The following is an 11743-nucleotide window of genomic DNA, read 5'->3' on the forward strand; positions in this document are numbered from 1 at the left end:
TCAGAATCCCTTCGACTCAAGTTCACACTGGAGTTCCAGCCTGTCCGGTACAGCAGCACAGAAACAGCAGCGATGCCCTGTCCATCTGCCAGCCCAAGGCACATCACCATGGCTGTTACCAAAATGTTCCTAGGCACAGCAGTCTGAAGATAAGCAGCAGAGCAAGCAGGGAAAGCAAAAAGCAGCCACTAATGAGCACTACACTCTACTATACAGTAAGGGAAGCAAGCCCCATGGCAAGCACAGGAGCCTGTCAATTAATAGCTAAACAGTAATAACAGCTATAAATTCAATCTAGCACATTCCAATCAAACCTGTCATTATCTCAAACCCTTCGAGTCCCACGTTGGGCATCAAAAAGGACTATCATGGTTTAACCCCAGCCAGCAATTAAGCACCACACAGCCAGTCACTCACTCCCCTGCCAGTGGGATGGGGGAAGAGAATCAGAAGAGAAAAAGTGAGAAAACGCATGGGTCGAGTTAAAGACAGTTTAATAGGTAAAGCAAAAGCCGCGCATGCAAGAAAAGCAAAACAAAACAAGGAATTAATTCATCACTTCTCATCAGCAGGCAGGTGTTCATCCATCTCCAGCAAAGCAGGGCTCCATCGCACATAACAGTTACTTTGGAAGATGAAACGTCCTAACACCAAACGCTCCCCCTCTTCCTTCTTCCCTCAGCTTTATATGCTGAGCATGACATTGTATGGTATTGAATATCCCTTCGGCCAGTTGGGGTCAGCTGTCCTGGCTGTGTCCCCTCCCAACTTCTTGTGCACCCCCAGCCTGCTCACTGGGGGGGTGGAGTGAAGAGACCTTAACTCTGTGTAAGCACTGCTCAGCAATAACAAAAACATCCCTGTATTATTGACAGTTTCCAGTACAAATCCAAAACTACTATGAAGATTAACTCTATCCCAGGCAAAAACAGCACACCAAGTCTCCCAACAAGTGTAACCATGGATTTAAAAAGTACACCAGCTTACTTATTATGAAGAAATCAATCATAGCTTTCTCTGTGTAGGACTGACTTGCTGTAATTCCATACATTTTTAAGAGTTACCTGTCTCAATGGCATTTTGGCCTTATTTCATTTCAGAATATCCAAAGGTAGTTGATTTTCTTCATTAAGGAGTGGGGATTTTTCATTGAAAGAGAGTTAATGATACCCACATGAACTAAGTGTTGCAAGATATGATAAAATATGTGGTAGTGTTAAAAGAAATAGATATGTGATGAGTAATGTATGTTTTAAAAAAACTACTTTGCTTAAACTACTCTGTGAATTGGGTGGCAAGGTAGCCAATAAACATTTTCTTATTAACAGATAATCAGAGTCTCTCTGGCATGACAGTATTGCAGTATTTTTAGTAGCTTTAACAATGTACTCTTCCCAAAACAGGAAGATTTGTTCAAAGTCCAGACGAATGTTGGCAAAGGTTGAGACTATTCTCTTCAGTGTCCAAATGCCAAAAAAAACCCTAACAATCCACAAAACAGTAGTGTAGTTCAAGATGGTATAGAATAGACAGGCTCACAGAATAATTTTGGTTGGAAAGGACCTCCCAAGTTCATCTGGTCCAGTTTCCCACTTGAAGCTGTGCCAACTTCAGTCAGATGCTCAATTTGAAAAACTGAAATCTCTGCTCTGCATACTGTAAACACAGTTCCAGCCATTGCCCTACTGCCCTTTCTCCAGAAGGGAGAAAGAAAAGGTGTAGAGCTACTTCAACAAAACAAAACCAACAACAAAAAAAAACCCAAACATCATCATCTCAAGCTGATGTTTCCATGAGAGGGATTAAAAAAAACAATCCAACAAATACATCCCCAGTCAGACTGCCAGACTGGCTTGCATAGTCTGAATGATCCAAAGGAAAAATATTTCTGATGGATATAAATCACATCACAAGTTTGAAATGGAATTTTGTTAGAACTTCAGAGAATCCACTAAGCACTTGAATTTGTTGGTATACATCTACAGCTAAACTATCCATATGCTGCAACATAAACATTTCACCAGAAACTGACTGCATGGAACCACACATCCAGGCTTTGAGTTATTTTGATCAAAGAATAACAGTTGTGAGTTCTGCTCACAAAGGCCAGAAAATGAAACTCACAAAGCAAGTTTTACACACCTCAAATACATGAAAACTACTTTTATGTAAGCAAATAGCTGAAGTTTTTTACTACTGAAAAGAATGGGGGGAAATGAACAGATGCTGACATGCAGAATAATTGGGATTTTCAGATATTTAGTGATAGAATGATGAACTAGTTTTTCTTCTTCCTGTGAACTGTGTTTGAAACAAACCACAAACTTAGCCTATTCTGCTTGGGAATAAAGAGTCCTAGGGACAATTTGGTCTGTGTGGAAGACACAACACTTATGCTACAGGTATCCCCTATAGTCAAGAATTTCTAGTGGAAATGGTCTTTCTTTTTAGAACTCCCTCTATCAAAAGCAGGGCTGAGCTTCAAGCTGTAAATGAGTATTTTTAAGGCATGAAGCACCAATAAAGGTATTGCATTCATGTTGGCAGACAATCAAAATAAGTCTCATTTGACATACTGTCCTAGTTTAGCTATTGAGAAATTAAAGCACAGAAAACTGAAGAAACTTGTTTAAGATGGAGCAGTTAAACAGCAGAGAGCAGGAGGATTCCTTCAATTTTTCTGCTTTAGCTTCAAAGCTTATTCTACCTCCTATAGAAGCAAACAGAAAAGCTCATCCAACTATTAAGTCCAGGGCCCTGTACAATTAGTAATTTAAAGTTTGGAGGAAGCAACATCATAAGGACAGACAATTCCCAATAAAGTCCATTTTGCTTTTCTCAAACCTCTTTATAGTTTAAATGCTACGCTGTTCAGATCACATTCAACTTCTAGAGGGACTTTAAAGCAGAAGAGTGAAAAAAACAGACAGCACTGAAGCAGTACTCTTACCTATGACACTGAATGCTGTCAGGATGCCACAGGGTAAAGTCTACTCAATCACACCATTCAGGTAAGTTAAAACTTGAGTACATATACTCAATTCTAACTCATTAGAAGGTTTTGATATCTTCTGGGAAAACAAAGCACCGTCAATCATGCACAAAACTTCCTAAAGACTATATATAAAGACTTCCATAAGACTATAGTCTTATGTGTCCTGCTGTAATAGTTCAGGTATGCAGAGGAAAGAAGCAAGGCACAGATAAGCTTTTAACTACTTGATATCCAACACATTTAGGATAGGAGATCAAAAGGTGAAAGCCACCCTGGTAACAATGGCCAAACCCTTTTAAGTATGGATAAGGTCAAAGATACTGGCCTGCAGTGACAAATGAGGCCTCCAGCAGCTTACACTGACTCTTGCAGTTTGAAATCAATAGCAAGCACAATTGCTCCTTGTGGGGAACACATCCACAAATACCCAACACTGTGCAGAAGGGTGAGCCTGAGGCAGAATTGCCACACATAAGAGCCAGGCCACCAGCCAAGACTCAAGCACCTCGAGGAGCTGGAACAAGTGTCCTCCGATCAGCACCACAAACTCAGAGCAACAACTCTATCAGCATGAGCAGATGAGTATGGGTGTATGTGAGAAATAAACTTAAGATTTTATGTCACTCAGCACTCTGCTTCTGCTCTTATGCCTACCTCATGACTCAATTTCCCCTGCAACACAGAACACAGAATCAAACAGCTATTTTCAACAGAACCTAACGTCAGGGAGAGGGTCACATCAGCTGGCTGTTCTACAGTCAGGAGTAGCAAGTGGGTCCAGCATCTGGCCTCTTCCCAAGGTTTGTATTCTACTTCCTAACTTTTCCTTATACACAGTAAAGGAACCAAGTTGCTGTCCATAGCTGAAAACAGAACAGAGCCTTTGTTATTAATTGTTCTGAGCGTTCCTTTCTATGGAGGGCACAAAATACCTCTCTAAGGATAATACCTGAACAGTAGCAGTCTGCTTGAGAAACCTTTGCTTTTAAGTCTCCTAGCTAAATCAGAAATATTTCTAAGTAACTCTGGGAATAGAATCGAGGTTTGTTTGTTTGTTTTTTTTTTTTTTTTTTTTTTTTTTTTTAAGGAATGCAAGGGATACACCGCTCAAGTTAAGCTAGTAAATAATCCCAAACTGTAACTCCGGTGACTCATAGGGCTTAAGTTCCACACTAAAAGCAATCTCTTAATATTTTTATGGACTTCTCTTCCTCTTAAAGCTGCAAAGTCTAGAACCAACTGCTGCTTATGGGCACAGAACAGCAAAGTCCTGCCTCTGTCACACTAAGTCACCAACTTCACAATGCTCTCAGATTTTAACCCCCAGGTTTTAACGCCTAGGATCAGGGAAAAAGAATATTAACAGAGTAGTAATTCTACTTCTAAACCCATTAGTGAAACATGCTACATATAGTTTAGGTATTTCCATTTTCACAATTACTTCGTGGATTCAGAGAATTCAATACAGTGTTGATGTTATTTTGTCATTATTTACCTCTAATTGGTAAATATACTAAGTCAATGAACTCCCAGTATATTCGTATCCACAGATTTTGGTTCTTCAGAAGAAGCTTAGTTCTATTTTTACATGTCGTTGTACCAATACTAGAGACAATATTTAGTATTTGTGTATTAGAATTCTCTGTGTTCCTTCACAAGTGGTTACAGAGCCCTCAAAGAAGAATGAAATGGAAGTGTGGTTAAGAAAATTCCTGCTCATATTTATCTGTTCCAATCAATACTGATTTTGAAATTAAAATACCCAAACTGCAGACTGCTCAAATACAGAGAGCATGTTCTGTGAAGGGGTTAAATAATAAATGGCCCAAAGTCAATCAGGACTGTAATATTAATTTCTTCACATATTAATAAAATCTAAAACAGGTTAGCTCATTCCTTGATTTAAGAATAGCTTATCTTTAATACCCTTCCTAAAAGGGAAAAACTTGCTTCACAATTCATTGCAATAGGAAGGAAGTGAAAGCTTGACAAGATGCACCTCTACTTGAAGATGCAAGGAAAACACTTATACCCAGCTCCCACCTGCTGGTAGGCAATGAAAGAAGCTTTATCATTCCTTTACTTCTATACTTTCACAACATGAATGCAGAAGAAAACAAGGATTGACTTTTCTCCCACTTTTAGTATTTACTTCTCAATGAATACCTTTTTATTGACTCTCAGTCTTTCTAGTCCACACCTCATTTCACTTAAAAACACTTTTTGCAGTTCTAAAGAGTAAGTGGCTCCCACTTCAACGAATCCTTGTGCGTAATTTATTGTTCCTAAAAACCTTAGCAGGTAAAACATCCTGTAGGTCAACAAGCACTTTTTGGTTGTGTTTTTATCTTTGAGCAATAGAATGAAATAAGCAGTTCTTACAGGTTTGACTCCTTACCAAAGAGTGCTTTTCAAACCCGTTTCACTAGGCAGAAAGCAAGAGGCTGGTTTTACATTGAGAATGTGTCCATGTCTACCACTTCTGCCTACACTACTCCAGCCCAAAGAGCAAGGAATCACAGGAGATGCAACATCTGCACTGTCGTTGGGTTACAGGACTAACCTATCAGCTGAGCTGAGCGCCTTTAACCAGTTCTTCCGAGAACCAAGACCTGTATCAAAGTATGGAGAAGCATATTCATCTTCATCAAGTTAGGGGAGCACCAACATCTCAGCCTCTGCAGGAAACTTCTTCCCTTCCCTTAAGAAATACATTTTCTGTCAATCTTACTGCTTCCTCTCACAGTAAGTGTTTCTTCCCTCACAATCTTGCAGTACTTCTCTCGATTATTTAGAACGCAATTTACACTCTGAGAACTCACAAGTGTAATTATGGACGAGTGCCAGTAAAAAGGTTTTATCAAGTCATCATTACCCAAATTGCAACATCACATTGCCCAAAATTACAGGCAAGTAAGGTCTAAACAGGTGCACTTTGATCTCTCCTTTTCCTCAAACCCAAATCCTTACTTTTAGGTCTCTCTGTTTTCTTAGTCTACCAATATGAAAGTAATTAACAGCACCACCCAGCCACACTTCATTCTTCATTTAAATTAACATTATCACCTTTTTAAAACCAAAATTTATGGAGTTAATGCCATATTTGAAACTACCCTTAAGAGCACTGCATAGTCATTACTATTACTCATACATTGAATTAAGAGATCTTGGGAGTTCATAATAGACATCATTATAGATACCATAGAAGCTACTTCAGCCTCTTCGTAAAGCCTCGGATTTGATGCTGAAGTTCTAATTCTTAAACTTGTAAAAGACAATCCTCGTAAGGCAATTAACCTTACAGACAGAGTAGTGATGTTACAGAAGAAAACAAAAAGAGAGGTCTACTTGCAGACTAGAATAAGCAGAAAAGGAAAAGATGAGATTTACCTACAGTTTAAAGAGGATTAAGTCATTTTTTCTCTAGCAAGATAGCCTAAGCCTTCCCCCAAAAAAGTCAGAGTTCAGTCCATTTCAGGACAACAGAGAATCCAATTTATTCTCTTCTCCTGAAGAGTAAGATTTGGGTGATGGCAGTGTGGATTAAAGAATCTACAGGGCATCATCTTTTAAAAATAAAAGTTTAAACACATATGTTGTTACATGGCTTGGATAGTACCATATGGCTACGGTACCATATGGCTACGAACATATGGCTAGTTCACTTTTTAGTGAACAAAAAGAAGCAGGGTTACTAGTACTTTATTCCACAATTTCGTTCTGCTCATCTCAGTCACTTGGAAACTATTAGTGAGATACAATTCCTGTAACCTTTAGTATCCCCACTTGAAACCATCTTTTGGCAACACAAAAGCAGTAGCAGGTAACTACAGTATTACAAAGCTTATATCAAGAAGATGACCAGAAAAACAAAACCCCCCACCAAGAAGCATGGAATTTTTCCATCCCAGAGCACACAGCAGAGCAACAAAACAGAGCTCAGCCCATGTCTCTCTCTAGATTTGCAGTCAGCTGCTGTAAACTGTGAGCACACTAGTAACCCTCTACAAAATGTATATATTAGAGATAATGGGGACTGAGCAGCCATACCTCACATCATTAACACAGCTTGAACTGATACAAAGAACAACCAGAACAGCCAAGCCACCCACCAACAGAAAACAAAGCTTTTTTTCCCCTCCCTTCCCCTCCTGCATACCTGGTTCCCACCAGACTTCTGAACGGTTCCAGCAGCTGAATCAAAACGGCACTTGCATGAGGTGCACTAAATCCTCTTCAGAATATAAAAGGATACAGCCTTAGTGCTCCAGTCTGAGTCCCGATGGCCAGTATTTTCTGAACAGGATCAAATGCCAAGGCTGAAGGTTGATAGGGGAAACCATGGCGTACAGTCTAACAAGTCAGAGGATAACAGTAATAATGGGTCAAGCAGCAGACCAAAACCAAACAGAATCAAAAATCATATGTTAGGGAACAGGCTTCAGTGTTAATCACAATTAAGAAAGAAACTACAAAGAATTTTAACAGATTGAGAAAATCAGCTGTCTTAAATGAATCAATTATAAAGGATGTTTTTAGTGAGACAAACTTAATTTGAATCTTACATTTCTTCTGTACAAAGACTGTATCAACTCAGCGTTTTATTTTCTCATCTACCTAATTCTCTGAGTAATCTTACTTTGAGCTCTAGCAAAGACACCAAAATACTAAAACCTGAGATGTTCGTAGGAAGTTTGGCTACAAAGACAGACTTGACATTAGAGCTACTACAAATTACTAGACCTGCTTTTCTGAGAATCACTTCAGTTTCAATCCAACAGGCCCCCCATGACATTGCAACCTCTCTCAGCACGTTATGAAAAAATCCCAAAAAACTCAAGTGCCACAGAACCAATCTCTCACCCTCCGCTTCCCCCAAAGAGAAAAAACAGCCCCCAAAATACACAACACCAAAAAACACCCCACCGAACAAAGCAAAAAACCCTAAAGCATGGGATTCCTTCTTAATATGAAGCTATTGGCACACTTAGCTTTCTGGTTAGCCAAGACTAATTTGGTAATTGACCAAGCAATAACTCCACTACACTTCTCGGGCTGCAATTAATCAGAATCAAGAACATTTAATAAAAGTGTCACCTACTCTTATTTCCATTATAAACATACACAACATAAGCCACACAAAGGCTAGGTTTTCCATTTCAAAACCTTTAGTTTAAAGAAGAGTTACTTTTGGACCTCATGAATGCATAGTAAACTTCTGATATACTCCTTTTACTTCACTGAAGTTGCAGGCATACCCTACAACTCTCAGAATTTCAGTGAATAAAATCTAACTGGTAACACCTCTGCTCTCTTCCACGTCCTTCATGAACAACTTGCAGAAGTGGCAGAAACGCCTGCAATACTAGATAAAAGAAGCAGAAGAATCCACAAACAAGCTCATCCACATCAAGCTAGGCCATGGGTGCTTTGTAAAGATAAAAATGGGTATTGATATTCAAATCAGTTTTTATTCCTCTTGGTACAGCTGGTGGATTAATTCGCTGCATCATTTTTTGAAGCGTACAGACACGAACTGCAGTTATTGTATCACGCACAAGCAAATTAAAAAAAAACAGGAACTTTTCCTCTGTCTCTGGAGAACACTTGCAAATAGCAGCATTGGCAACTTGGCAACACACTGCAGCGAAATCACCACAAACGTCTACAGCCTCTTCCAGGCGCAAAGGACCAGGATAAATGCATTTCCAAATAATGCAGAGCGACAGATCTCCTGTCCTTCGGGCCCACGAGCAGAGGCTTCTACTCGGATGCCGCGATAATCTGATCTGCACTACAGCTGGGTATCACTCCTTCCCTCATCCATCCCGCTCTTTCTACGATGCCTTCACGAACACGGCCAATATTACACGCGTGAAAGCACCTAGAAAACGACAAACCCTGAAAGTCTCCAGGAAAGATGACTATGGAAACCCAGTAAGACCTATACAGCTACACCCACCGCTTCCCCCCCCCCCCCCCGCAATAATAAAGCTAAACAAGTAAACAGGAGCGGGAGGCAGGCTCGGCGAGGTCGGCCCCGAGGGGCGAAGCCCGCAGCGCCCGCCGCGGCGTGCGCCCCCTTCCCCGGCCGCCACCCGGCGCGGGGCTGCAGCACTCGTTCACCTTGCAGAGCTGGAAGTGCTCCGACTGGAGCGTCTCCTGGATTTCGGTCTCCCGGTTCCCCGCCTGCTGCTGCTGCGCGGCGGACGACGCCGAGGCGGCGGAGGACACCGCCGTCAGGCCGTCCAGCACCTTCCTGATGTTAAATTTCCTCATGGTCTGCGGCGGCAGCGCTCCCCGCTCCCCCGGCCTCGCCGCCGCGCCGTCACCGCCGCCCGCCGCGCCGCCCGCCCCGCAGGCGGCAGACGAGCCCCCGCCGTGGAGGGCGGTGCAGGGGCGGCCCGCGATCGGGGCGCCGCGCTCTCCGCCACGGGGCAGCCCTCCTCCTCGGCCGCTGAGAGGGCGGCGAGGCGTCAGTCCGGCAACGCAGGGGCGCTCCTCATCGGGGCCCGCGGGCTCGGAGACGGAGACTGGAGCCAAGCAAACAGGAGCCGGTCAGACCACCGGCGCCGCCACCGCCGGTCCCACGCTCGCCGCCCGCGGCCGCTCCGCGCCCCGCCCGCCGGGGCGCACGGCTCGCCCCGGGCCCGGCCGGTCCCGCCCCGCCCCGGCCGCCCCTCCCGCCGCCGGGGCTGTGCGGTTTGCCTGTGCTCTCCGCGGAGCCGCCGCGTCCCCCCGCGCAGCCCGCCTCACATCGTGACAGCCGCGACCGCCGCTGCCATCCGTCTCTGCGTGCGTGTGTGTGTGCCGGCCCCCTCCCGCCGCCGCAGTCTCTCCCCCCTTCGCAGGCGCCCGCCCCGCGGCGCGGCTCAGGCACCCTCCGTCTCCTCAGAGCTGCGTGTGCCGCCAGCCAGTCATCAGCGGGGCTTCTCCCGGCTGTTGCCAGCGGCTGCCGCCGCCCGCCCCCACAACCATCCTCCTCCGCCTCCTGCCGCCGCCACGGAGGGCGCCTCCCCCGCCTCACGGTCGCTCCCCCTTGCCTGACAACGCGGAAGCGCAGCGCCCCAGGGAGGAGGAGCGGCGGCGGCGGCACCAGCGACTCCCGCGGCGCCCTACCTCGCAGCGGCGGGGGGGCCGCGCATGCGCCCTAAGAGCGCCGGCACCCGGATGTGGCGGTGCCCGTTCCCCCCCGCCGCGCCGCGCCGCGCGGGGGCCGGGGCGGCGTGAGGGGTGCCTGGCCTGCGGGTGGGGCGCGGCGACGAGAGCACACTGGGTGTTGGCCTCCGGCCAGGCGGAGGCAGGAGCAGGTAACAGGTGGTGGCGGCGGCGGCCGGAGGCTCCCCGCCGCTAGCACGGCGCTGGAGGCGCACCGAGGCTCTCGCTGCCGTGGCGAGAGCCGCGCGTCCCGCGTGGTTACAACGAGGAAGATCCGCCAGCGGCTGCGGGGCGGAGGGGCTGCGCCTCGTCCCACGGCGGCGGCCCGGACGCCGTGGCGGGTGTCAGCCAGGGCCGGTGGTTTCCGTGTGGCGCTGCCTCCCGGTGCGGCGGCGGGGTCGGCGTCGAGGCGAGGCGAGAGGAGCGTTTCCAACGGCAGTAACGGTTAACGGCGGGGTGCGATTGCCCCCCGTACCCCTCACCCTAACCACCAGAGCCGCGCAGGTGGTGCGGCCCCGGCCCGGGAGCGGTAGCTGTGCATAGCCGAAACCGGCTGAACTGAGGGCTGCGGGGAGCCAGCCACCTCCGGCTGAAGGGGTCACCGCGGCCCTGGCGCTGCGAGGCGAGCCGCTGGGGTTACGAAGGTGCTGCCATTCCTTCCTATGGCAGCAAAACTAATGTAAGCAGGTGGCAGAGAGTTAAACGTTGCTTTCTGCTAGCCGCTGTTATATAGTATTATGTATTCTGCTTTTGTTTTTCTTTTAGTTTGCAGTTTTGGATTATCTAGTCCATGGTCAGGTAATAGATATTACTCGTGTCTCAGTTGTTGTTATATTGCTGAAGGTAGTTATTATTTGTGACACTTTCCTGAACTTTCATTTCAAGTAAAATGAACTGGAAGATCAGTCATCGCTTTTGGAGGGAAAACTTGTAGAGATGTGATTCAAGACGTTGGCTCGCATCTCCTGGCTACAGCATGAATGCCTTAGCAGTAAAAGGCTCCACACACAGTAAAACGGTCCTCTTAAGTGATGTTTTCAGCCTCATAGCCAGGCGTGCTTTATTGGCACAGTAAATGTAATAGTGCACAGAGGGGTAAGCGTAATCAGAATGCAGCAAGCTGGTTATGGTGCAGCCATCGTCATAACCTCAAAAGTAAAAATGCCACAAGCTCTTCTTAGACCTGTAACCCCATGTCAATTTACAGCCATATTCCTGGCAGATATATGATGTATAAGCATTTGCAAGGAACCAAGACAGTTTCCATATTCTTACAAAGCGACTCAGTCATGAACTTACAGAGCTGTTCCCCTGTGTTACCAGGACTGTTGGACACTTCCTCAATTCATTTTGGTAAAATGTGAAAGAATGCTTCCAGAGATGGCAGAAGTCCTAGAAATAAAAGAAGAAGATGTAAATAGGAATCAGTAAATATCTGAAGAGAAATGTATGTATTTTCAGTATGTCTTTAATTATCCGTTACATATTTTAGCTAACAGTTTATAAGTTACAGAAATAATGTCTGATTTTTCCATCTATTCACACATGATTATTCTAACACACTAGACTGGGAAGAAAACTTCTAGAACT

General features: G+C 45.3%; 1 protein-coding gene across 3 annotated transcripts in view; it reads right to left on the minus strand.

The window, feature by feature from the left end:
• Positions 1–9274, minus strand: part of STXBP5 (syntaxin binding protein 5) — a gene marked incomplete at both ends in the record, with an annotated part of 108853 nt that extends 99579 nt beyond the window's left edge. For all 3 annotated transcript variants that reach the window (XM_081997561.1, XM_081997560.1, XM_081997559.1), the window contains 2 exons: positions 7251–7348; positions 9122–9274. In XM_081997561.1, coding sequence (XP_081853687.1) covers positions 7251–7348; positions 9122–9274 — 251 coding nt within the window. The remainder of the gene's footprint in view (positions 1–7250; positions 7349–9121) is intronic.
• Between the last annotated feature and the right edge of the window lie 2469 nt (positions 9275–11743).

The sequence above is a fragment of the Phaethon aethereus genome (genome assembly GCF_964289735.1).
Source record: "Phaethon aethereus genome assembly, chromosome: 3".
Taxonomy (NCBI): domain Eukaryota; kingdom Metazoa; phylum Chordata; class Aves; order Phaethontiformes; family Phaethontidae; genus Phaethon; species Phaethon aethereus.